Here is a 27,094-nt window from a genome sequence, read left to right as displayed (position 1 = left end):
AAGGAAATCCCTTTAATTTAAATATTAGTTCCTACTTTTCCTAAGGACTTTCTGTGCATCCTTGAGGCTTAAACATTATATTACCATAGAAACAGTATCCTGTGTCATTGTGGACCTTACTGTAGCTTGTGCTGTTATGGAAACAGTCATCTGAACAGCTGTCCTCATGTTATATATTTCAGTTATTGTGTTTGTAAAGATCCATTTCTAGACTATCCTTTCAGGATTCATTTTAATAAAAACTAATTCTCTAAAGTATTTAACAATTTTATAAACACCTTAAGGCTGCTCTAAACTAAAAATACAACATTAGAACAGAATTTATATTAAGATTACAGTGTCCTTTCAGTAATTACCTTTCCAAATCTCTGGCATCTGCAGAGGTTTGGGGGCAAAGATGGTCTGTCCTCCCCAGCAATCATTAGTAAAACTATTTCAGGGAAACAAATTTTTTTAAGCCACGTGTTCTGGGCAAGGACTCCTTTGCATGCCTGAGTGGAAATACGAAGGCACTGTGAGGAACTGGGGCTTAGTTGGTTGAACTGGGAACTGGGAATTCTGAAACTGTAATTCAAGGTGAACCATTCTTCCATCTTGCAAAAACCATCTAATATCTTGAAAAAGATACATGTGAGTTGGAAGCTCTACTCCCACTATTTTGTTCCTGGGAATTGAGTCCTTCGCTGATCCTAGAGCTTTGTGAAAGTCTCCTCAACATTTTCACATTTGTAACATCTGAGATACTACAACTTACTTATTTCACAAGAGTTCTGTGGGCATAAGTGTTTCTTTATTTTCTTGAGTAAAGCCATTGCAGAATCTGTGACAGAATAACAAGGTTTTGAGTTAGTGGTCATTTATCACTTAACTTGTCAGATGTAAATAGCTTCCTGACTAATTATATTGACTATGCCACATAGTTGCTACCATTTAAGATTGTAAATGCACACTATCTTTTTTTATTTCCTAATAAAAACATTCTACACCAAGGAGGTTACATCCCACCTCTATATTCCTATACAGAATACTGGTTATTACGGCTTGCAATGGGAGCATTTCCTAACACTGAAAAGATAACTAGAGAGAGCATTTTAACATGTATAAAGAAAACATCCAAATATCACGAATTCACTGATAAAATTCAAATACCTCCACTGAGCTTCAGGGAAGCAGGAAAACAAAAACTACTCGGAAACATGTCAGTTTTGAAACACAGCTAATTTCCCCTCATAAGGCCAGTGATGCAGTGATACCTCAGCTCTTACCATCATTTAAATGGAGTAATGTTTTTATCATGTCCTCCTAATTTAGCCTTCAGTTTGACTCGTTAGGCACTTTCTCTTTCCTAAACCAAACTACTGTGTTCTTGAAGTTAGCTTAAAAAACATTAAAATTAGCCCATCGAATCTCCACCCCCAAAAAGGGGGGCCACAAACGTGACTGTGTGCAGTCTGAGAGCACAGCCACCGGAGCAAGGAGCTCTTGGGCCTCGTGCAGCTTGTAGGCCAGCTCTAAACCCGCATGCAAACTGTCCGTGCAAAACTTGTTGGCATTCCACTGCTGGGACATGTAACAGGACAATTAAGAAGTCAACACAGAATTTTTCTTTTTCCTTCACAATACTTACAGGGTGTGCATGTTATGTGTCATAATTTATTTTGTTGTTCTGTTCACTACTGCCATAGAGAAGAGTTTGTTATCTGGATGGTTACCTGTGAAAGACTCCATCTTCGCAGCCGTGGTATTCCCCCTTGGCTTAGTCAGTAATCTCCATGAACTGTCAGAGCTCTTGGTGCTTTCTCATATTATTTCTGAGAAGACAGAATAAAATGAGTTGCTCAATTTAACTACCCAAGCTGACAGGTATGATTCCATCTTGTTCATCTCCCTAAATTGTGATTGTTCCAGTGAGGCTAATACTGTTCTCCTTCTCTCCATTTATAGCCACGTTTTTCAGAAAACAGATTTTCTGATCTTTATTTTTCAGTATTTCAGGTTTTTGGAATGCACACCCGTTTCTTAGATTCCCTAACAGGCTACAGCAAAATACAGTAATTAAAAAGCAGGCGACATACCATACTGTCAATATAGGCCTTAAAAAATCCCAAGACTATAAGCAGATGAGGTAGGAATTACTTTTTGAAGGAAGTCTTTTCTAAGTGAGCACAGAAAGGATTCAACATCTGAGGTTTGCCTAAGTCTGCGTTCTGCAGACATTTTTTTTCATGTTTTTCATCCTCGCAGTTATTGAAATAATCAGATGAATATGGAACTAAAAAGAATATTCACCATCCCTTTTCTAAAGAAGGGTCTTTCTTACAGGTAGATGTTGTTAACTTTTGTTTAAATCCATGCAAATTCCTTGTATGAGTGTCCAGATGGTTTTGAAAGTACTCCTCTAATTTTATCAGCGAGAATTAAGATCTATATGACACACCGAAATACACATTTATAAAAGGAAGACTGATTTTGGAGTAACTAAATTAAATTCAATTAGTTTTAGTTGCTTGTGCTCCTGGGTTGTCTCCCAGTTCTGTGTTTAATGACGCTTAATGCAGGTTTTTATTAATATCATATTTTTACTTAGAACTTGCCTTGCCTGCTGCTTTCATTACTAATGTATCTGGCAGCGTCAGTCCCTGTTGGAGTCCATATGCTCAGGGGAGTAGTCAGCTGTTCAGACAATATTTGTTTTTTCTGTTCCTATGATACTGTACATTTGGGAGCCCTTTACTTGCAAGATACAAGGTATGAATATCTTGTTTAAAAAGAAAAGTTGCTGTAGCTGCTTATACTCTTTATCTTACTTTTTTATAGAGCTTGATTTCTAATAATTACTGGTTTACAGTATTTTATGCATTTCAGAGAGCTGCTGTAAGTTTGGAGGTTGTCACCTGTAGAAAGTGTATATAAAACCAATTCTTATGTCTGAGCTTGGAAGCCATACATTGACACAAGCCAAGAAGGTCAAACTCCAGTTTTGCCATCACTAACCTGCTGGAAAAACAATGCATATCCTATTGAATTAGTGCAGCAGAACTGATAGAAATATTATTTACTTGTGCAGCAACTTGAAGTAGTTCTTAAATTACTCAAGTTTAGAGAAAAAAATAGAGGCAGCTACTAAGAAAGTGCTTTAATGTACACTGTGCAAGGACTAGATATGAAAAATTACATTTTAGATGGTTGTTTTGTGAGAAGACAAGTAACTTTTAAAATTACTTTATGCAAATATTTATTCCTTTTCTAAATATTTCAAACTTCAGTTTGTGGCTGTCAACGTTTTAGACTCTATACACACAGAACAAAGAATATATCAGTGGATGCAGCAGTGTGTATATCCTGAAGAGATGGATGGCATTAATCCAATATGGCTTAATCATCCTATGGAAAGTGCTTTGAATTTAACATTTTGTTCATTTTTGCATATTGTTTATTCCTTTAATTATTGCTTTTGCTGAAACACTAAGCTGCAGACAGCTTAGTATATACAGCTTAGTTTCAGTACTGCAGTAAGTACAGGCATCATGATGATGAAAAAGCTTTTGTCTCCCAAAGTGCTAACTAATGATTACTAATTAATTAGCGATGCACAAATTAATAACAACGAGGATGGGGAAGGCCTAGAAGAGTCCAAGTTTCTGTGCCTAAGAATCGTCGTGTGCACTGAACACTTTCCATCCTTGATACAGAGTACCAGCAATAGCATGGAGAAAACCAAGTGTACGATTTTACAGGTATACTGTGTGCACAGGTAGGAGTTAGGGCTGTGCTGACATTAACTTGGTATTCCTGATGAAGTGCAACACTTCTGTGTGTACCAGACTTGTACAAGCATGTTGAATGTGTTTGACTTTGGATCAGGACAGTTCTAGAGAATGTAGTGGAGTTCTTTTCAAGACTCCCAAGACTGGAAATATCCCCACATATTCCTTTGGGTTTGTTTAAGTGCTATGTAATATTTCACACTTAAGTATTTTACAAGAATCCATAACCTGTAGTAACTGTCAGACAGCAATTACAGTACACAGCAGATTCACACATTTTATCTAGCTGGACTCTGCCCCTTGACTTTCATCACACCATCTCAATGTCTTTGATTTTATGGAATCTGTTTATTAGTTGAAAATGTTTATTACAGATTACCATGAAACAAAATACTTTTGTCCCAACTGTGCATGAAGAGTATTCCATTACTTTATTTATGTAGAAGATATTTGCATTATGCTTCCATCTTAAACTCTCCTATGAAATTAGTTATTTTTTGAATTTGTTTTTTATCGTTTATGCCTTAGGTTGGATGAAATACTCTTGAAAACCTTCAGAAGACTACTTGGAAAAGATACTGTTTTCAGTGAAGCTACAAGCAGGAAACTACCACTGGCCTGGTAAGATATCAAAACTTTTAAACCCTTGGAGTGCCTTGTACTTCATCCCTAGAAGGGAAAGGGCCACTCTCCGGTGTGATTTTTCACTTTTGAGCTAGCTGTTTCTCTCTGGATTGTCAGTTCTACCCAAACACCACAATATCTTCTCAGCTTGGAGCTTGGAATTCCTGCTGTCAAGGCCAGCTGAGAAGGTTAGGACTGAGCCTTAATTGCTGCTGCTATTAAAGATCCAAGGCCTGTAGTCCCAGAGATGAAAGGTCTTGTGCTCTTGATTGCTGAGACTGGGTCCTCCCCCTTCAAAAGAGGTGTTAAATACAATCCCAGTACTAAAGACAGCATAAGTAGACTTAAATCCAGGATCTAAGTTTTCTCAGGCCCACAAAATTTTGAACAAGACTGGTTTAATGGCTTGCTTTCATCATAGCTCTGTAGTCAGCCATTGACAGAGGTAAGCTAAAGGTGTCTCGAGAGTATTTGCTTATAATTGATCTGATAATTGTCTCTGTGATAGTTAAGGTGTCAGCACTGATGACTAAGTAGCCACTTTCATGCAGTAGTCTGTGCATGAAGAAGTCTCAACTTTTGTTTCCAGGTTGCAATTTCTCTAAAGCATGTCACAAGATAGCTGATGGAATCCAAGATTTCTGAAACAGGGAGTTTTATATAAATTTTGAATAAAAGAGCAGTATTTGAAGACCATGGGTTATGTTTGTGTCTTAACATGTAATATGTCACAACCATGACCTGTCATCACTGGTTCTTCAAGAACTGCATTATAAATTTGCATTCAATGAATGTTTGACAGCATTTGTGTTTTATAAGAAATGTTGTCATCTTTAGATTTAAACAAGAATCAGAGGTAGTGAAGAAGCATGATTATTTCCAAACAACACAAACACAATTTCAATGTACTTTAAAATATATGGTTTTGTCTTTAATTGTGCTGTTACTGTGCTTGCTCATGAGTTGTGGGTGATAACATGTGATTATCATCTGCCTACTTGATCACATGCACATTTGTGATGCTTGCGGGAGAAAACATTATCTGGCTGGTAACTGTCATATTATGCAGAGTTTAGGAGACTGTTTCCCAGACAACAGAATAGTCATATTGCATCCATGAACTGTACGCCATTGTGCATCTGCACTGAACTCAAACACCAAGTGGCAGCTGCTGCTCCCACTAATGACACAGACAAGATGGAACTGTTTGTATAGTCATAATCAAATCAAACTACCTGAGCTATGGAAGTCAAGGAAATTGCACAATTTCATAAAAAATCATTTAAAAAAATTAAAATTCATGGTTCTAATGAGTCATGCAGCACATATATTGTCACAAATTTTGAGTCAGGTTTTAAATTGAAACCAAATCACTCAGTCACCAAAAGCCATTTAAGGACTCTGTAGCTGCCTGCTTAAGAGTTCTGCTGCAAACCATAAATAAAGCGCACTCATGTAATGTGGTATGAATATGTTAAACAAACCACCACAGACAGCAGGAGGAAGACCTAACCTTAGAGTAGCCAGTATGCTAATGCTGAGGCAATGGGAGGGCCAGCTGGGTGTGACTGCGTGCATACTGAGTTTTTACATTTTGTATGTTGTCAGGTGGGAGAGAAAGCTGATAAGAAAAACAATTATTTGCATTCATCTTATATAAACAATATTAGAGACTGGTTGGTGTAGACGGTGTTAGACAGTATGTTTCACAACCGCAGTAGGTGTGTCACGTGCTTGATAAGGAAGGTACTTGGCCAGTTTTGCATTTGAGGCAACAGTACTCTGAAGGTGTGCAGCCTTAGGTCTCTTAGAACGTTTTCTGGCAGAATAAAATAAAAGGGATCTGAAAATCAAATGTTGGCTCCATGGCTACTTCCAGATCATTCTATTAAATGCATTTTTTTAATATGCCCTAACTTAAACTAAATCTTCTAAAGCAAAGATAATGTCTGGGTTTGAATTTTCTTTTTTGGGGAGAGGGGATGTTGGTGAGGTGGTTTGGTTTGGTTTGGTTTGGTTTGGTTTTCCAGGGTGTGGTGGGTATTTGGGGAAGGGAGAGACATTAACTGCTAGGGAACAAAAAACTCAATCTCTCTGATGGTCTCAGCTTCAACAAGCTCTAATTTTTACCCCTTCTAGGTTTCCGGATGCAAATTTACAGGTGTAGACAGCAAAGGCCTGTGATTTGTGTATGCAACTCTTTGTGTAGATAGTTAGCAAAGCAAATGTGCTAGTGTGTAAAAATTGACAAAGGAAGTGTGTGTGACTTACTTCTAAGCTTGGCCTTTTCTGTAGGGCAGGCACCTATCCAAAGTTCAGGCAGTTGTTGTAGGCAGAGAGGTCTGTTGTTGACAGAGAGATCTGCAGCCTTGAGAGAAAGGCATGCTGTTGTTCTGTCCATTTGCTGTCACTGCCATGGAGAGATCCTTTGACTCTCAGCAAAACATGACCAGACCACAGTTGCTAAAACTGTCCAGTGTTGAAGTAATTTATGCAACCTGGTAAGTCAAGTTGATGAGTTAGTAATTTGACTGCTTTATTGAGTAAGTGGAAGCACCAGTACGGAGAGACCTCCTTCCCACAAAAACATCTCAGGTGGCTTTCAAAAGATCATGTAATACTTCAAAACTCAGAAATTACTTGGGGAGCCAGACTGTTTTAAATGTGCCTGAGAAGGAAATGAGCAGCATTTTGAAACAAGAAATACATTTGTACTAGTATTGTTAAGAAATTACATCTTTTCTGTTTTTTTTTCAGCTCCCTGTATCACCATAATAGAGAGCATCAGCACTTTTTGACTATGGCCTTTGTACAACAGCTGTGCATGCATACAAATATATGAAACTTTTAAGTGGTAGAAAAATAATATATATTAAGAAATTGCAGGAAGAATCCTTTTATGCAATCAATATTGGAAAACAAATTCTGGATCTGCATATAAGTCTGTGGGAAAGGGTTAGTGCCTTACTGGTTTTAGTCTTAAGAAGGAACTATATGTCCCCTTTTTATGACACAAAAAATAGAATATGGCATCTGAGGATGAATAATTCTTACTATACACTCTGCCTTTTGTGTCATCTTTTTTCCCCCAAAAGACAAGAAAAGCTGCCTGAGACAAATTTGTATGTTGTGCTTTGCACTCACTGCATTTCATTGCTGCAGTAAGACATGTACGTGAGCAGTAGCACATACATCAGATTGTACATGTCTGGGTTCAGTATTGCCTCATGATCAATTGACTTCTCTGTCCTTTATTTCCATTCCATAGGTTTACATATTATTTAATTTTCTGCATAAAAAAAAACCTTCTGGCACGGCAAACATGTTTTGAATCAGTATCACAGGATTCCTGCTGCCTGTATTTCACTTGTCCTTGCGATGAAGACAAATGTGGAAGGTGATCATACAACAATGCTGCAAGATTGTTGTTTATATACAGGTTATCTGAAAACTCCTGGGTTTTTCCAGTCCTTTGGGAAGGCACTGGCAGAAGCAATACGTTTTTGGACGCATGTGTTTATTATTCATTGCAGGCTACCTATGTCAGAGATCACATTGCCAGTGACAGTTCTTTTTATCCTTTCGCTAGCAGGGCATCAAGTACATGCTGGATGGGAAGCCTGTGGTGTAAAATACTGTGGTGAGTATGTGCAGGGCTACTTAGGTGATACTTTTAGAAATGATTTAAACTAATCTAAGATGATACTGTTGTCAAACTGTATGTGGCCATAGGTTCCTGTCTCACTAGTTTGCTGCTGCTGCAGTCATGCAGCTGAGCAGCCAGTAACAGCAGTAAACTGGCCCAGGAGTAAGTCAGGTTTTTCGTAGGTTTATGTTTTTGCCAAACTAACCAGGCTTAACTAGAGGACACAGAAGGGACCTTTTTATTATTATTTGGGGATGTTTCATTGCTTTTATGTTGATTTTTCATTAATATTTTTGAAATATTGGAAAAATAAAAGTACTGATTGTATCTTTCAGATTTGTTCCCAGCAGGGAATTTCTGTCTGGAGCACATTTTAGATTGGAAGCAGTGGAATAATTTATTTCTGCAGAAAAATACACTCTGGATTTAGGGGTGGGCAGCCCCTTGAGAGTAGTTGCTGCTGGGACGCAGAATCAGAGTAGGGATCTTGGGCTTTCTCACATGGCAAAGCTCAGAGGTGTGGAAACCTCGTGGTGGGTTAGTTTATGAGACGGTAAATCCGAGCCCTTTCTCTCTGATGGAATAATTTTCTCGCCTTCGCGTGGAGAACCTCATGGAAATCTAGCCCCCTCTTGTGGTTTTTCCAAACAGAGGGTGTGAATCGATTCGAACTTGGTTCCAAGAACAGATATACCTGCATCTTTTCTCTGAAAGTTGATATGGTTATTGGTATTAGTCCCAGGATATAAAATTATAATCTTTAATTTTTTTATTTGCTTTTCACATGCAACTTCACAGCCATTTTCACCAGAACATAGGGGAAAGGCATTTGTTGGCTATTTCTGTAATCTCACTTTTCTTCAAATTGAGGGAGGAAGAGTCCTAAATACTGAAGGATAAAGACTCTCCTGATTGACTGAGAAAGTACAGAAACAAACACAGGCATTTGGTTGTCTTACACTGATCTGTGGTTTATTTTGGGTTGAACCAACATGGATGATACTAACAAATACCAAGTCAGTGTTTGTTAGTGGATGAAGAACAAATGCACTGACCTTCTAACACTGTTGAATGTGTGAACCCAAGCTGTGATTCCAGAAGGCATTCCAGGGAGTCCACAGCACTGGCTTACCCAGCCCTGACCCCTTGTTCTTCACCTCAGGCCTCATTTGCAATACCAGCATGGTCGTTGGATGATTCTTCAGTTCCATTTATGGTTCACTATGCAGAAAACAGAAATTCAGCTGCACTGTTCCCTTACAGCACTTCTCCTGGCCATGTGAACTGCTGTTCCAGAGCAACATGAGCAGCAGATCGAGAATAGGAGTCACTGACCTCAGAAGGCACCTGCTCCAGCCAGCTTAACCAGCTTTGGCAGAAGTTGAGAAATCAGCTGTATAGAGCCTAGTCTGACCCTGCAGATACCTTGACTGAGGCAGGTAGCTTTAAGACAGTACAGAGCTCACTGTCCCTTCCCTCTGCCCTGGGTCAAATGATGAGTCCAGACCTCAGGTGCAGCAAGGAATGTGAGACTGTATCAGTTATGAAGAAGGAAGGTTAAAGGCTGTGGAGTGGGAGACCATCTTGCTGAAGCAGTGAGAAGCATCTGTAAGGACTCAACATCAGCAGTGGAACTGCTAATGCCATGCACAGGAAAAAACTGGTAAAGAATGCTGGTTACTTAGATAAAACCACATCTTCCGTGCAAAAGAGGGAATATTTTTATTCCATCTGTGTTTTTCTGAAGAGAGAGTGCTCCATCCCTGGCAGTATACAAGGCCAGGTTGGACAAGAGCCTTGGGTGAGTGACATGGTCCCATGGGCAGGGAAGCCTCGCACTAGACCATGTTCCCCAAGGCTTTGTCCAACCTGGCCTTGCACACTGCCACTTCTTTGGGCAACCTGTTCCAGTGTCTCACCACCCTCACAGGAAAGAACTGCTTCCTTATATCTGACCTCCTCTGGACTTGCTTGAATAGGTCCATGTCCGTCTTGTGCTGAGGATACCAGAACTGCACACAGTGCTCCAAGTGGGGTCTCACAAGAGCAGAGGGGAAAAGATAATACAATCTTCTAGTATTTAATTCTTGGTCATAAAAATGAACACTGTATTCTCTAGATGCAACATGACCAACGTAAAGAATTCTAATATTTAAGATGTGCAACTTTTTCCTCTGCAGTTACAAATGAGAATTTTATTTCCCTAAAGTCTGGGTTTATTTTAAAAGTCAGGTTTATAAGTAGTTTGGCCCTTGGTATCACTCAAATACAGAAACTCACTTAAATACAACTTCTGTTAAAATAAACTGAATTTTATCTGAGCAAGAACTTTGGAGATCTAGCTCCTAATCTGCACCATATGTTGGCATGTTTCCTTCTTGGAGATGTCATTTTGCTTTGCTTCCAGCAGTTAACATTTCTTTTACAGATAAAAAAAAACCCTGATGAGAGACTACAGATAGCCTAAGGGATAGGGGATGGGTATCTGCTGAACTGCCAATGTCTATTTGAGGGTCACCATCTTCCACAACTATGTATTGCATTCTGAGACCTTGCAAAATGCTTAGCATTATTAACATCCTTTGCAAAATTCTCCAGTTGCAAAAATCACTCAGTGGGTATTAAGACTAAAATGTATTTAGAAGTGTCTTGCAGTCTTCCAGAAATGACTTTGTACAAGATGATGGATGACTAGTATGTTCACAATGCTTAGGGATAGTGCTGTGAGGTGGAAGAGTCTTTCCATAAAGTAAGATCAAGATAGGTTTCTCCAGCAAACACTCTCTTAGTCCTCGCTTAAGTATCTGCTGCTGACTGCATCTGGTAGTTTATCATTAAATAGTATCTTCTCTGTATAATGGCTTCTGTATTGGATGTTCAGTGCAAACAGGAATGCACAGGAATGAATATTCATTGAATCTGAGCTTTTCCACAGACTGGGCAGGATTTCTGGCATGGCAGAAAGATGACAGAAATCTCCCTGTGTGTAGTAACCTGTTTCTGGGAAATTTCTATTTGAACCTTTTCCAGTGACGCCGTTGTTGTGTAGTTACGAGTACCTACTAGTCACTCACTCTTTGAGAATGGTGAGCATGCAAGGCTGTCCTGCTGCCTCCCTGTTTGAACATGCAATTTCTACACTACTCAAGGCACTTTCAGTATTGTTATCTTGAGAATTTTAAACGAAAATGCTTGATGATGAGCCACAAACTGCATACGGGTTGGTCTGTAGTTGTGGCTGGTTTCCTACTGCTTTATTGATCTTGTAAATCGCTTCTCGTTTATTCCAAGAATGAGTAAAATGGCTCACAACAGTTGGTTGAAACCCTTCCATTCTGGAATAGCCTGCACGTTACAGACCATCCAAAAGAGCGAAGAGGCTGTTTTGTAAGTGTTGGTTATAAAACAACTTCCAGGCAGCGCGCTTACAAAACGAGTTGGCTAAGGACTCCAGTAAGCCGCCCCGGGCGGGGCACTGCTGACCGCTCTCGGTCCGCGCCTTTGCTCTCCGTCCAGCACAGCCCCGTTGTACCCCCGATGCTCGCCATGATCCCCGCGCCTCGGCGCGTAACGGCTCATCCCGAAAACAGCCCGCGGCTCCTGGCAGCCCGAGCGAGCATAAAACGTGCCTGAATTCCCGCTTCAACCGAGCACGCGCTGCAGGAGCTAGCGGGACACGTTCCTGGATCGTGCGCGCTCTGAAGCGCGGGCACCACCCCGCGCCCCAAACCCGGCTCCTACCCGCGAGCCTCGGCCCCGCCTCCGCACCCTGACACGCAGCCCCGCGCAGGCGCACTCGGTGCGGCCGGGCCTCCCGACCGAGAGCCCTCTGCCTGACTTTCACTCGCCACGTGACTCCTGACGCCAGGGCTGCGCCGCGCGACGATTGGATGCCAGCGTTCCGCGCCCAAAGGCGCTGCTGTGTCTCGTTGCCGACCGCGCAGGCGCAGCAGCCGCCGGTGGCAGTGCTGGGCCCTGTGGGTACCGGGCCGGCGGGGTGTGAGGGGAGCGCGGTAGCGGCGCCCCCAGGTCCTTGCCCCCGTCGCCGCCCGGTGCCCGCCGCCATGAAGATCTGGACCTCGGAGCATGTTTTCGAGTGAGTGCGGGGCGGGGGAAGGCACGAGGGGAGCAGTAGCGCTGGGCTCAGGGATGGCGGCCGCTCCTCGCGGGGGCCAGGGGCTGAGGGGGCTTCCCGGCCTGCAGGCCGTCTGGCCCGGCCCGGTGCAGCGGCCCTGCGCCCGCCGTCGTGATCGCTCGCCTCACTTGACCTTCCCCCTGCGCGTCCTTGCGCCGCGGGGTCACTCGCCGCGGGGAACCGCTCGCCGGTGTCGAGGCACAACTCCGAGGCATGTGGCCGCGGTGGGCAGAGCACCAAGCCTGCTGCCAGGCGGGGGGCGCGGCTGGGGCGCAGTTAAGCTACCAGAACGCGGGCACCGCTGCCGACTTGGCGGGGGCCTGCCGTTAGCCGGGGGCTTCTGGAGAGGCGTAGCCTGTGAGGCTGTGGAAACCGTTTCCCTCTGAACCGGGAGGCGTACCTACTGTGTCGGCCGTGGTGAAGGTCGGCTTTGTGCTGCCCTTGCGTCCGGGTGTAAGCCTGACCGAAGTGTTAGGAGTCCATTCGTGTTGTTGGGGCGCCAGTGCCCCAGAACACCTCTGCCGAAAAATAATCCGAAGAAATTACTTGTTGGAGGAAAGTAACATTAATAAATTGCTCCAGTGTTCCTGAAGCCTCATAAAAGTTGCATTCTTTCAGCATTATGTCACAGGGAAAACATTCATACTGAATTAGAAGCCACAAGGTAGTTGAGCTCAGGAGTCCTGATGAATCAGGTGTGTTGTATGTGACCTTCTATGTACCTCTACCCAACCTGCAAAATGGGTGTTTTCCTTTAGGGAAGGGTATTTGTGGGGTTGAGAACTGGAAATTGAACTGCTTTAAAAATACCGTTTGATTGATGTGCTCATTTTTACTACAAATCCCATTTAAAAAAAAGGTGTACAACTCTGTCTTGGTTCTGGTTTGGCAGCCACCCCTGGGAAACTGTGACAACGGCTGCCATGCAGAAGTACCCAAATCCCATGAACCCCAGCGTGGTCGGTGTCGACGTGCTGGACAGACATGTCGATCCTAGCGGGAAGCTGCACAGCTACCGGCTCCTCAGTACGGAATGGGGAATACCTTCCATTGTGAAATCGGTATGTGTCTTGTCACAGAGCTTGGGAAGTATGCCAGAGGGTGAGGGAAGCTTGTGAGTCAGGTGTTGTAATAGATGCGTATAATTTTATAACTGTAATGGTTTGAAAAGATAAGCGTCTTTTCTGAGGAAAGCTCAGCAGCAGTACACACAGGGACTTCCTCATAGCAAAAGATTGCCCAAGCCTTAGATTGCTTCCATCTTGAAAATTGTATCTACCTCAACTGAATAATTTTTTTAAGCGAAACTGTAATTCTGATGTCTCAGTGTTTGATACTTCTGTCTTTAAAGGCACTAAAAAATATCAGCTGGTTTGTGTGATAAATGCTGTATATGTTTGCCTGCCTTCTAGCTTATCGGCACATGCAGAACAAAGACCTATGTGCAGGAGCACTCTGTTGTTGACCCGGTGAAAAAAACAATGGAGCTTAAATCCAGCAATGTAAGTAGCTGTGTTTGTGCAACTGAAAGAGACTGCAGATTATAATACCTTGTAAATTGGAAAAGGAAATTAATCTTGAAAATGACCTGAAAATTGCACTAGAACAATACAAGTTAAAGGTTTATGTAACGTTTCATAGTGGACCAGTTCTGCTTTGCAGAAAGGTGCTAATGGCTTTTTGGAACTTGTCAGGAAGGAAGAATCTGAACATGCTGATGAGCAGGACAGGAGTAGTTTTGGGGGAAGAGAAGCGTCAAGAAAAGGAACTTCTAAAAGCCATTTGGTGTGCACTGTCACCGTTTCCTAATTTTTCTCTTTGTACTGCCCAGTCCCACTGTTGAAATGTTATAAATGGGGTAGTTATAATGGTAAATGTCACAGAAACTTAAGGAAACGGACCCAGATCAGCAACTGCTGAACTTGGATTTTTCAACCTAGAGAAATCTCAACCCAAATATTTGCAGGGAAAGTACAATGTTTAATCTGACATAGAAGCGTAGTTTTGACTCTGCAGGTTTATTTCCTACTTTTGTTTAATATTTTTATCAAGGGGTAATCTTGTTTTGTATTTTGCAGATTTCATTTACAAATCTAGTGTCAGTAGATGAAAGGCTTGTCTATAAACCACACCCTCATGACCCATACAAGTAAGTATGTCTGTGTTCTGACATTGCCCAGAAGTAGTACAGAGTCTGACTTTGAAAATTTCCATGGTTTCCCTTCAACAGGAGATGAGGTTTACACCTTGTCTCGAAAAGAATTAAGTGGACTGCCATTCTCTCTGGTGACACTGTTTCTGCAGAGCACTGGTGGGACACTCAGTGTCACACTATGATGGAGCCCAGTTCAGATCAGCTCTTCGGGTGTTGTCTTGTGTCCTGTCAGTAACTTGAGTTTGTATTCTGCTTCAGTTATGATGCCCTATTCCTGATCTCCTTATCTACCTGAGCACAAAACGTGCACTAGAAGGCACATCTATCTCCCTGTAGTGTATAGTTTTTGAGGTTTGGGTTTTGGTGTTTAGTTTGTTGGTTGGTTTGGGGTTGTTTTTTTGGGGCAAAATTAGAGCTTTCTGAGTCTGTATTGCTGGAATTACTGATAATTCTGAAGGATCTTTCCAGAGATTCTAACATAAGAGGGTTTTTTTCTTTCTTGGTCAGAAGTGTTAAATCCCTGTTGTTGAAGGGGATGTTTTAATGCTGTTTTCCCAATATACCTTCACTCCAAATCTGCTGTTTTCACTCTTCCAGCTGCTAAAGATGCATGAAGGGACACTTCCACTTTGTGGAGACTCATGGATTTTATTTTATGAATAGAAGCATAAATCATAGAATGGGTTGGAAGGGACCTTAAAGCTCATCCAGTTCCAACCCCCTGCCATTAGACCAGGGTGCTCCAAGCCCCATCCAGCCTGGCCTTGAACACTGCCAGAAATGGGACAGCCACGGCTTCTCTGAGCAACCTGTGCCAAGGTCTCACCACCATCACAGGGAAAATCTTCTTTCTAATATCTAATCTAAATCTACCCTCTAATAAAGCATTTGTACAATGTGGAAATGGGTTATGTTTCTGGGGAAGTTCTGTGTTACACAGCAAAGCTGATAAGGGAATGTTTGTTGGGAAGGAGTGAGTTTCTTTCAGCAATGCATTATTTTTTAAGCTACTCAGAATAATTCTTTTTCTTGCTGTGTTTCAGAACCATGTTGACACAAGAAGCAATAATATCAGTAAAAGGTGTAAGTCTTAGCAGTTACTTAGAAGGGCTAATGGCAAACACAATTTCTTCCAATGCTAATAAAGTAAGTATGATCCTTGTGTATAATGTGTGACCACTTGCTAAAGGACAAAGGGGAAAAAAAATTCTGTTTTACTTTTTGGCTTTGACAGCAGCCTTGGGAAGGGCCCGCACAGTTCTGCTGTCTTTACTGTAGAGACTGGATGCTCAGCTTGCTGAACTTCCTCATTTTTATTTTTTTTCCTCTTGTGAATGAAGATAATAAATTATTATTGGCAAAGCTCCCTGACTCTTCACTGGAAAAAAACATCTCCACTCAACAGGTCTGGCACTGTCACGCTTTTGCTGCCCTCCTGATGGCATCCATTAGTTTTTTGTTATTGAAAAAGACAGATCTGAAGTAGCTGTGCGGAGTAATGAAGTGGTGTTTTAGTTGAGGGTTCTGTAGGAATCCAGAGATGTCTTGAGTTCAGCCTCAAGAATGATAAAACAATCTGGATAAAAACTTTCGTGACTCATAATGTGAGCAGTGCTCACATAAGGAATTTTTTTCATGGAATGTAAGGCAGGATGTGTTTCTGCAGTACTCCAGTTATTTAAGTAAAAAGTACCACAGAGGCCTGTATTTCTGTACCTTTCCTTTGGTTTCCAACTATTGTGTCTAGTCGTTTTCAGCAAGACAGGGTGGAACCTGTTTATTTACTAAGATTTATACGCTGATAAATTTTTCTTTAATTGTAGGGCCGTGAAGCGTTGGAATGGGTAATTAATAGGCTGAACGCAGAGATTGAAGAGTTTGCAGCTTCAGCAAGAGGAACCATGAGGAATTCAATGGCAGCAGCAGCATTTGTAGAGAAATGACAGTAAATATACCTGTATTACTAAGGAGGTTTAACAATCTGAAGCTTCTCTCCAAGCCTAAATACATGTATCCTTTGTTATTTAAAGGCATACCTGTGTATTAGGCAGGTTTTAAATTTAATTTTGAGGAAAAACTGCATTCTTACTAAGGAGATTGATGGCAAAGCCCAGGTAATATATTGGTTCAGCTGAACCAGGTTTTGGTTAGAGATGACGAAATAATTTCAAGTGTAGTTCCTTACATGAACACTAACTTGTAATGTTCTCAGATATGAAATAGTCTCGTTTGGTGATGAGGCTGCGTATGGTGGAGAAGACTGCATGTTAGGTTAACTTCTGTGGAATTTTTATGTGTGTGTATAACTTATGGACTACCTCTTTTGGGACCAAGCCCAAAATTAAGCAGAATGGTTTGTTCCATCATTGTTCTCTTTGTTAATTCTCTATAGTTGTGTGATACAACTTGGTTTAATAGAAAGTTTATTACTTGATGCTTGAAATACGGAAGAATGTATAAAATATCTTTTGAGCTTTTTAACTTGACTGGTTGAGATAACATGGTACTCAAATTTGTTTTGCAGTCAATATGGGTAAAACACACAAAGTGTCTCTTATCTGTTAAGATCTAAATTCTATTCTGAAGTGCGACATTAGTGAGCTGGGTGTGCCATAACTGAAAATAAAATCCAATTTGAAACTCCTGTAGTAAATATCTCCATTTCTAAAAGCCTGCTAACTACAGAGGTACAATATGCATAAAATCTTGCAAGCTGCTAGGATGTCTAAGAATAGTAGGTGTTCATTTCAGAATTTCAAAGAAACACTTAAAGATCTGAAAAATCTTTGTAAATTTGGCTAAAAAGATACCTGAACATAAAAGTAAGTAATATTAATGAATTTTAACAGCATACTTGTTAATTTGGTCATGCTCCAAAAATAACCTTAAATCAACTAAATATTGTATTGTCCTTTAAAGTGGTTTTTAAGTTCCAGAAGTTCCTTCTGAACTAATTTGCTCATGATACAAGGCTCTTTAAATGAAAACTGTGAGAATATGGTGTTCTACAGTTTGTGTTTGTTTCTTGGTACTCATTGTAGATTCTTGGTACTGTCACCAGTCACGAGCTGTGGGAACGTAAAGGTCAGACCCTGACATCCTCACATAGTACACCAGCCTGCCTGGTAGTCCTGTTGACTCCATTAGGTGCCATCTGTCCCATGAGGATTCTTCAGTGTGAGGGGAAAACAGAAGGACACAGCCCTGAACAAGTTGATGCTTGTTAGTTTGGTGCCAGAGGCTCTTCCTAGAATTTTGATTCTAAGCTTACAAGTGATTTCAAGACTCTCTTAGTCTTTAAAAACTGTAATGTCATCTGTCCAGTATATTTTATGTTGCATACCATTTCTGTTATCAAAATTCTCTATTGAATAGTGTCTGCTATATAGAGAACCAGAGATTATTTTAAGTTGTAAACACACAAGAACATTCTTCTGTAAGATTTGTGTAGGGGGAAGAAAACAGGTCTGGGGGTGTATGCAGAAATATAACTTTTTAAAATATAACTATTCTAAATATTTTTCTAAAAAGAAATGGTTTGAGACTCTTACTAAATTGAAATCACTAAGCTTTGCCATGCTTTTATAGGAGATTATTGCAACTGAAACAGCATTTTAATTTAAAAGGTATACATAAAACTTCTGCAAAACTGTACCATCATTTCTGATAAAAATACAGTGCTTGAAACTCATCTGAAATGTTTGTTTAGCCATTAGCACTACTTAGTAGTTTTCTTTTCCTGATTTTTCCACACTAAGGACTGCATAGTATGAAGTCACAGTTTGCCTTTGCACTGAACAAAAAAACAACTTACTGTTTAATCATTGCAAGCATTCAACATCTTGAAAGATCATTGTTTTATTCTATTTTATTTATATGCCTGCATTCTCAGTCTGCCAGAGTATGTGGCGGTTTTTAAATAAAACTTTATCTGAATTCTGGCTAGCTCTGAAACTTTCTGTTTGTTTTTATAACTACGAGGTGAGTACTCTAAGATGGGGGGGGGGGGGGGGAGGGGAATAAATACTCTGGAGTTAGTAGCTGCTCTTTGAAATTCATATCCTAAAATGCACATTTATAGCTGCTGTGCTTTTTTTTTTACTTCTTAGTAACTGCAAATCTGACACATTAACCAGTGACCAGACTGCAGTTTGCTAGATCCTGTGGAATGACTGACAGTCTGCTTGGACTGAGATTGGTAATGCTCACTATTGTTAAGTGCAGAAGAGAACAAAATGTTTCGGTCTGTATTGTCATGTAATGGCTGGGTGTGTTCACCTCAAAGTCTCACAGTAAGAGATTTCAGGTGAAGTAGCTTTGCTTGATAGGGAGTGGACAACTGTGCACAGCAGTTACAATGTATATGGAAAGGGAAGTAAGATGCCTGCCCTGGCCTCAGCACTCATATCTATGTATGCATGTAGATATGCAGGTGGTTTCTTTGCTGGCCACTTCAAGTCGTATGTTACCTGTGGATCAATGTCACAGTGCTCTGCAGGGCTGTGTCATGGCTGACAATGCTCTGATGAACGCAGCATGTCACACATGAATGCACTGGCATTGCAAAAAGTGCAGCCTGAGGTAGTGTGGAGAAACTGGGGGTTCTGGTGGTTAGAAGGAATGGAGGAGGTGGGTAAGAGAAAGGAGTTATGGCTGGAGGGACAAAACTTAAAAGGACCACCAAGAAAGAAAACAGGAGAAGGAGGGGCAGAGGTGGAACAAATGTGAACAGATTGGTGGTAGTCTCTGGTGGATTTGCTACCTGCTGCAGCTTGACTAAATGGATTGTTTCAACTTACCTGCTTTTAAATCACTTAAAAGTTTGAACTTCTGCAAATCACTGAGAAATAGAACAGAAGTGAGAAAGTGAGAAGTCTTAAATATTCTCCAGGCCATTTAGCTTTTAGAGCCAAAGCTAAATGGCTTGGAGAATATTTAAGATGGCACCATTAAATCTTTTGTTCCCACTGCTCACCTTCTGAAGTTTGCAGTAATCGTTTGGGTAACTTTCTCATGATCCTGCCAGGAGGAGGAACATACTACAAGTTTCCAAAGAATTGGTCTAAAGCAAGTTGTATCTAGAAATGCTATTACAATTGATCTAAAATCACAAGTTTAGATTGCAGTACCTGGAAGTTTGAAGTATTGGCAAGCTTAATGCCCTCTTTTTTTTTGTGACTGAACACTGGCATCACCTGCTGGTTCTGCTGGAAACACTGTGCTCTCCAATTGTCAAATGTTTGTATGGACGTTGCCACATGCCTATAGAAAGGTTCTTAAGTCTTTATCTAAAAGTTGAAAAAAGAAATGCAAAAATGATTTTTCCTCAGGTTTGATATAACAATTGGCCATACCAGTGCTGGGATTTTGGTGTTAACTTAGTAAATTACACTTCTTGATTTAAACAGGTTCAAGATGGCTCAAGCAGCAGTATAATGTTTAACTTGTTTTATAGTAACTGCAAGGCATTCTAGGAACATGTCTATTGGGCTTAAAATTTTTTTGATCTCTGTGTGTGTCTAGTTTCCAAGGATCCATCTGCACTAAAACGTGTTGAAGACTTGTGTTTGTGCACCTAGCAAGGTTTGTTAGCTACTACTGTGTTCTGCAAGGTACTGCTTTTGATAGTCTAAAATGATGAAAGCTGCTACCGTGGAAGAAAAAAACCCCTGAATTTACTGTGAACTGAAACAACTTGTGTCTGTATGAACACTAAAATAATACCACTGTCTTCAGTCAGCAATAAAAACTAAGTACTTTTTAAAAGGCTTAATTTAACTGAGAAATCTTTCTTCTTGCTGACAGTGGCTGTCGGCACCTACCCAGTGACAGCAGTTAACTATAAATGTCAACCAGTTTTTTTGTTTGGAAAACACAGAAAATACTTTAACCACATTTCCTACAACTGCTGATCTTTCTGTTGCAGTCTATACTTGCAGTTAAACTGTACAGTCTAGTGTATTTCCAATAAATGTTATGTACAGTAAACCTCAGCACCCATTGTCAAAGCCCTGTGGCACAGTTCAGAGGAAAGATCAGCATCCTGCTGAGGTTCATGTTTATAGAAGACCTGAAGAGTTCTGATAAAGAGAGCTTGTGTGAAAGCACTGAGTGGTTTTAGCATCCTTCTATTTCTCAGTGAAACATGTTTTTTGACTTGCACTAAACATGGTAGTTTCTCAAGTAATTTGATAGCTTTGCTTTGTATGTTGCCATAGAATTGTGTTATTCTAAAAGTGAGGGTACATGTTACAGCTAAGCTTAACTAATTGCTTACCTTCAATTAAAGGAAACAGTCCTATGTGTGTCTGCCTGCCTCCTTCCTGGCTGTGCCGTTCTACTTCTTCCTCTGCACTGAAGGTAGTGGTCTTCACACCCTTTGTTGAGCCAGAAAATGAACAGGAGAAGAGGTATCATCTTTAGGCAGCCAGCAGCAAGGTGAGAGGCACTGTAAGAGCAGAAATGGAGGATCTCATCTGTAGGGAGCTATCAGGTGGGCTGAAATTATGTTTTCTCTGCAATATGTATTACAATAATTTCATATTGCATCTACTAGAAAGTGTTTACAGCATTGAATAATGTAATTAAACAGTAAAAATTACAGTTCTGTAAAACAGTAACATTGGTAAGTTAAAGTCTTTCTTCTCGGACAAGTTCAGCACAAGGTGGCTTTTTTACATTTTTTCGTTCTCTAGAAAAGTTTGGCAGTACTTTAATCAAAATGTTTAAAAACTGAAATAGTTTATATATTATCAAACTGAATATATTGACTAGAATATAATAAAATGAACAATATATGTAGCAAATATTTTCCTAAGTCATGTACCGAATCTTTTTTACATCAGATTAAATCAAACAATTGCCCCTGCTGTGAACTTTAATATTCCTAGAGCCTGTTCGACTTTGTGGGCACCCTGGTAAGGAATCTGTTTTATATTATGGCATGTAGCATCCTTTGGATGAGTTCTTCTTAATAGTTTTTTGGGGACTAAGTAGATATTATTTACCTATGAGATAACTGTGCTGGTTTATCTAGATTTAAACTTATTTACATACAGCAGCTGCAGCATAATTTAGTAGGCATGTTGTGAAGCTGGGACTAAGGAAGTGTGTACCAGAACCCGCACTTGAAATTTCTTTATATTTTACAGTTGTGTCATGCTCCAAATGATCTAACTGAAGTACTAGGAGCACATAGCCTGATGCTCTATACAGTTTTATTTTCTCTATAATTGCCAGGTTTGAGAGACATTTCAGCAAGCTATGCCATTTCCTTGCTTTTCCTGCTTAAGAATAGAAAGAACAAAGCAGGCTGCTACTGCACAGGTGATATTTTTCCCTGTCAGCAGAGTGAGATGCACTAATGGCCCTTATTTACCAAGGTTCCTAAGTCTCCTTTGTCTTTCAAAGAAGCATAAGCACCTGTGAGACTTACAAATTTCTGAAAACAGGCTCCAGCTGTTGGTGTCACCTTGGGGGGGTTAAAACCTTTACTCAATATTATCATCAGCTGTGGACAGTGTTTTACATTATTATGCTATTTTGTCAGAACAACATTCATAAAGCTAACAAAAGTTACTAAACACATTAAAATAGAGCATAATGCACAAGATTCTTGAAACATAGGCCTACCTGAGTTCTGCTCTGCAGATCTTGGGTCCCTCCAGGGACTATTTTATGCCTGATTTTGTAGAATGGACAGCTGGGAACTTGGATGACACTGCAAAATTATTTTTACTTTTAATGCAGGTGTCCGAAAGTTAGAAATTAATGTCTTCATCTGCTTCATCAATGAACCTTGAAAATGTTGTCCTGCAATAAGAAACATCACAGAACTGCAATTTAAGATGAGCGCTAATTTCGGCATGTTTTCTGCTGGTGCTCTGTGCAGTGTTGTACTTAGACGAGAGGAGATTTAACAGGAGATGACCCGTATTGTCATCAGCATGGCATGATTTCCAGTAGCTGTGAAACAGATTAGGGTCATCAGCAGAGAGAGCAGCAGAGCTTTACCAGCACAGCCCAATATGGCTTACACAGGCAGAGAAAGGAGATAAATCCACAGCTATCAAAGGTAGGAAGCATTACTACTGACCTCTACATTTTATACAATAGTGACTGTAATTCCATGTTTCTTGATAGCATTGTTTCACAGGAAAATGGGCAATAACTTTGCACATTTTAAATTAAGGCAGAAGAAATACAGGGAAGAGATGATGGAATTTCCACTCTGTTGGAAATCATGTTGATGCTGGCTTTTTCTTCTATTGCCATATGCCTTCTGTATAATCTGTTGTTCTCCTTACAATGCACTTGAGAAATTTAGGATTGAAGTCAGTCACAAAATCATAGTGTTATACAGCAAGGGATATTTTTTAAGGGGTTACTTATTTTCATTGTTTTAAGAATATAGGGCAGTAAGCAGACTTGTTTCATCACAAATTATACATGTTAAGAAAAATTAGCTTTTGCCTTTTGATCTATAAACATTGTACTCTTGATAGAATTACAGTCATGTTGCATGAGCTCTAAAGATACAGATGTGTTATGAATAAATAGTAACTGTATTCAGGAATTTGGGATTTCATCATTGGTACATAAACAGCTTTATTTTTTTTCAGCCTGGTAGATTTTGTGTTATGCTAAATCCCCATAGTTTTAGTATATGCATAGGAAGACGCTATTTCTGTCAGGCAGACACCTGCTTCAGTTAAGAGGTGATCTCAGTGGGAGTTCCACCCATGGTGATTATGTTAAATCCATTATATATGCATCTGGACATCAGTTGTGTAATAACATGGGCAAAGCCTGGGTGCATTCACCTAAGAAGCTGCAGCCTCCTGTATCTTTCAAGTGTATCTTTAACTTTCTTGGTCCATAAAATACTGTTGTAATGACTTTCTGAAAAATTTCTATGTGTATTGCTGTGCCTACGTCTGGAAAGGCAAGAGCAGGTTTCAACTACTGTGCTCCATAGCAGTCTTGAGACGAAAGAAGGCAGCTGTAGGATCAGCCTCTTGATCTACTCACACTATAATTAGATGCACCTTTATGAACTGAAATATAAGCTGTTCTGTTCCCTTTTTATTTAGATGTCTGCCTTCTATCAGAATCTCTTGAGGATATTTTCATTAAATCATTCAAACCACAAATAAAAAAAAAAAATCTGTTAGAAGTACAAAGTAGAAGTATTAAGATAAGACCTCTTTTTCTCTGAAAAACAAGTAGAATTACTGTTGCTGAAATGTGTATTTTGTAGTCACGGAATCAGTTTAGCATACTGCTGGCTTCACAAAAGACATCTTGCACATGCTGCAGAGAAAAATATGGGTTTATTTGCCATTTTTGTTAGAATCATCAGGAAGAGTCATTGTATGATTCTATGCTTCTGTACTGAAGTCTGTGAGCTCTTATTACTAGGGGGTTTCTGTATCAAAAGAGAAACTGCTAAGAGACATAAAGATGAAAGACTGTATGCTTAGTTATTTTCAAAAGTAGTATTATTTACGTTCATTATGTCTTTCTGGCTTGTTTTGGCATGTTATTAGAGAACTTTAGTTTAAAATACTTCTGATTTAACACCAGTCATTTTGTGGATTTATTTGGCTTTTCAGTGTCATCTCTTCAATCTACCTGGACCTACTTGGTCTCAATTTTTTGGCCTCCCTGGACCCCTCCAGTGTCAAGACTTCAGCCTCCTTGGAACTCTTTAAAATCCCCTTTTCAGATTCTTTGGATTTATCCAGTCTGAGCTCTTCATCCTCTGTGGACTTCTCCAGTCTCACTTCATCTTCTCTGGACCTTTCAAGTCTCACATCTTCAGCCTCTTCAGAGTTCTCTAGTACCTCCTCTTCAGTCTCCTTAGAGATCTCCAGTCTCACCTCTTCAGACTCCTGGGAGCACTCTAGTTTCACCTCTTCAATTTCATTGGACTTATCAAGTCTCACTTCATCAGGATCTCTGGATCACTCTGGTGACAGTTCTTTAGCCTCCTTAGACCTCTCAAGTCTCACCTCTTCACCCTCCCCAGATTTCTCTAGTCCTGCTTCTTCACGCTCTCTAGACCTCTCCAGTGTCAGTTCTTCATCCTCCCCAGATATTTCCAGTCACAACTCCTCGGCTTCCTTGGACTCCTATACAATCCCTCCACCCTCACTAGGTGTCTCAGAGCACAGCTCTTCAAGCTCTTCAGACTCACTAGATCTCACCAATTTTAACTATTTTATGTTTCAAGGCTCCTCTGAATTATCTTCATCAACCTCTGAGGATGTTTCTAATCTCATTCCTACACCCTTTCTGGATGTTTCCAATCTCACCTTTCAGGATGCTTCTTCCCTCACTTCGTCAGTTTCTTTGGACATTTCTAATCTCACATCTTTAGTTCCCCCAGACCTATCCACTCCCACATTTCTGGATGTTGCTAATCGTACCGCTTCGACTTCTCTTGATCTCTGCATCTAACCCTCTTGACATGTCCCTTCTCACTGCAACCTCCCTGTATCCGTTATGTGCTCTTTCCTAAATTCTGTCTCTCAAAAGTTCTTATCTGAGGAAAATTTAGGGTTTTACAAAGATATCCTCACATCTAAACAGAACTGGGCATGAAAACAGATCATACAGATCTACAATGGTGCCTTGTTCACAGCTGCATAAACATCAAAATGAATTCTGGAATTTTTGTAGAGCACGATTTCTGTCACTAATTTCATTTCTATTCTGTCTCACCATGGTACCTCTCCCAGAGGTTTAATGTTTTTAATTCATGCTGAATAGCAGCCTTCCAGTAACTGAAGGGGTGCTATAGGGATGCTGGGAATGGACTATTCATTAGGGACTGTAGTGACAGGACAAGGGGTAATGGGTTAAAACTTAGATAGGGGAAGTTTAGATTGGATGTAAGGAAGAAATTCTTTACTGTAAGGGTGGTGAGGCACTGGAATGGGTTGCCCAGGGAAGTTGTGAATGCTCCATCCCTGGTGGTTTTCAAGGACAGGTTGGACAGAGCCTTGGGTGGCATGGTTTAGTGTGAGGTGTCCTTGCCCATGGCAGGGGGGTTGGAACTGGATGATCTTAGGGTCCTTTCCAACCTTAACTATTCCACGATTCTATGAATTTTTATCTGTCAAGACCACGAAATAGCGAATAGAGCTACATGTGCAAACAGTTACATCCAACTTGTATGTCTCCCATTACGGATTTAAACCTGAGAACGTTGCACAGAATCGCAGGCAGAGGCATTTCACATGGAGGTACAGAGAGAGATGTGGTGGGAGAAGAAAACGGGGGGAAAAGAGCAGGTAAGAGAAGGAGTAGGGAGAGGAACCAAAGAAGTTGTGGGGCAGGAACAGAGGGACACATAGGTGGAAAAAGGTGTCCAACTCTGCTAGCGTAACTTTTCTGTCAAGGTATATTTGTGGCCTGGGCTGCCCATGAGGTTTAAAATAATCTTATTGATAACTATTTTATCTATCAAAACATTGGACATTAGCATTAAAATAGTGTATGTCTCTAACATGCACTTTATCAATAAATGAAAGTACTGCAGTTATTTGTGTTGTATGCAATGTGGAGCACTGTGATGAGTGGTGTTCCTCAGGAGTCGGTATTGCAACTGGTGCTCTGCCACTCACAAGGACCTTGACAGGCTTGTGAGGTGGGGACCTTATGAAGTTCAGCAAGGTCAAGTGCAAGGTCCTGCACCTGGGTTGGGGGCAATCCCCCAAGCACAAAGACAGGCTGGGTGGAGAACTGATTCAGAGCAGGAGGACTTGGGGGTACTGGTTGATGACAAGCTCCCCATGACCTGTCAGTGTGTGCTTGCAGCCCAGAATCCCTCCATGTGCTGGCTGCACCCCCAGAGGGTGAGCAGCCAGCCAACAGCTGCTGTGCTCTGGAGAGACGCTCCCTGCAGTCCTGATCCATCTCTGGGGCAGCAGCACAAGAGGGATGTGGAGCTGTTGGAGCGAGGCCAGAGGAGGCCACGGAGATGCTCCGAGGGCTGGAACATTTCAGGTGTGGGCACAAAAAATCCCATGCGAAGGCATCGTGTCTGACAGGACAAACCTCTGAACAGGTTGGCCACACACAGACCAGAGCTCCCAACTGAAGAGTCTGTTTATAACTCACTGTCTCCACATGCTTGCAAAACTTTTTCTTCTTTAGTCTTATTTAGAAAAAGCTAAGACCTTATGGCACAGAGGGGTAATAACTTTCTTAGCTGGAAAAAAATACACACTTTTAACCACTTGCTTGGATTCTTAGAACAGGACTACTCAGGAATGAGTTAATATGTAACATAAGTGCTATGTAACTACCCATTAGCCTCACTGAGGAGCCGGGTCCTAATTTCTGCTCTCCAGTGAACTAATGTGTGCTGTGTTCCTGGCGAATTACCTGCTCTGAATCACGAAGACCTCACACACCCGCACGGTTTTGGACGGCACGACCCAGCTGACCACGTTTGAAAGCCAAGCTGAGACCTTCCCCAGCCGGGAAGGGCCCAAACCTTTCCCAAACGGTTTGTACCGGAGAAAACCCGCCCGTGCCGCGCAGCACTGACCGCTCCTCATGCGCACGGACACCGTCCCCGGCGGGCGGCGGGGCGGGGCGGCGCGGCTCAGAAGGAAGAGCGGGGAGTCATGGTTCAGCCTTCTGATTGGTCGCTGCTGGAGGAGAGCGTTTCTGACTGGAGAAGCGACTGAGTAGATGCGGTTGGTCAGATTCCCTGAGGTAACTCGGATTCCGATTGGTGAAAGGTCACTCCTGGT

General features: G+C 41.1%; 1 protein-coding gene and 2 long non-coding RNA genes across 5 annotated transcripts; 2 read left to right on the top strand and 1 right to left on the bottom strand.

The window, feature by feature from the left end:
* Positions 1 to 742: 742 nt before the first annotated feature.
* Positions 743 to 22,165, bottom strand: LOC133262610 (uncharacterized). Its single transcript, XR_009741365.1, has 5 exons — positions 21,960 to 22,165; positions 20,605 to 20,775; positions 12,577 to 12,690; positions 1,713 to 1,811; positions 743 to 820 (listed from the first exon to the last, which is right to left on the bottom strand). It is a non-coding gene; the product is annotated as an uncharacterized LOC133262610 (long non-coding RNA).
* Positions 4,035 to 8,412, top strand: LOC133262609 (uncharacterized). 2 transcript variants are annotated; one of them, XR_009741364.1, is made up of 3 exons: positions 4,035 to 4,388; positions 6,687 to 6,892; positions 8,373 to 8,412. It is a non-coding gene; the product is annotated as an uncharacterized LOC133262609 (long non-coding RNA). The 2 variants fall into 2 exon arrangements; XR_009741363.1 differs by lacking the exon at positions 8,373 to 8,412 and adding an exon at positions 7,149 to 7,539 and having other exon boundaries at positions 4,036 to 4,388.
* On the top strand, positions 12,000 to 18,272 carry PRELID3B (PRELI domain containing 3B). 2 transcript variants are annotated; one of them, XM_061441937.1, is made up of 6 exons: positions 12,000 to 12,133; positions 13,065 to 13,233; positions 13,585 to 13,674; positions 14,251 to 14,321; positions 15,371 to 15,473; positions 16,151 to 18,272. In XM_061441937.1, exons 1-6 carry the CDS (start codon positions 12,102 to 12,104, stop codon positions 16,268 to 16,270), a joined length of 585 nt encoding a protein of 194 aa, XP_061297921.1. In that variant the 5' UTR covers positions 12,000 to 12,101; the 3' UTR covers positions 16,271 to 18,272. The 2 variants fall into 2 exon arrangements, with proteins under 2 accessions (XP_061297921.1, XP_061297922.1); XM_061441938.1 differs by lacking the exon at positions 16,151 to 18,272 and adding an exon at positions 15,213 to 15,251 and having other exon boundaries at positions 15,343 to 15,474.
* Positions 22,166 to 27,094: the final 4,929 nt, after the last annotated feature.

The sequence above is a fragment of the Pezoporus flaviventris genome, unplaced genomic scaffold (assembly GCF_033815535.1).
Source record: "Pezoporus flaviventris isolate CSIRO_AGI_PZ_B2104156 unplaced genomic scaffold, CSIRO_AGI_Pfla_v1 ptg000213l, whole genome shotgun sequence".
Lineage (NCBI taxonomy): Eukaryota > Metazoa > Chordata > Aves > Psittaciformes > Psittacidae > Pezoporus > Pezoporus flaviventris.
Note: the sequence above shows the minus strand (reverse complement) of the source record. Positions and strands in the feature narration are given on the sequence as shown.

Coding starts and splice junctions, on each gene's coding strand:
- PRELID3B (XM_061441937.1), top strand. CDS start 12,102: ATGAAGATCTGGACCTCGGAGCATGTTTTCGA. Junction 13,234..13,584: donor TACCTTCCATTGTGAAATCG/GTATGTGTCTTG, acceptor CCTGCCTTCTAG/CTTATCGGCACATGCAGAAC. Junction 14,322..15,370: donor CACCCTCATGACCCATACAA/GTAAGTATGTCT, acceptor GCTGTGTTTCAG/AACCATGTTGACACAAGAAG.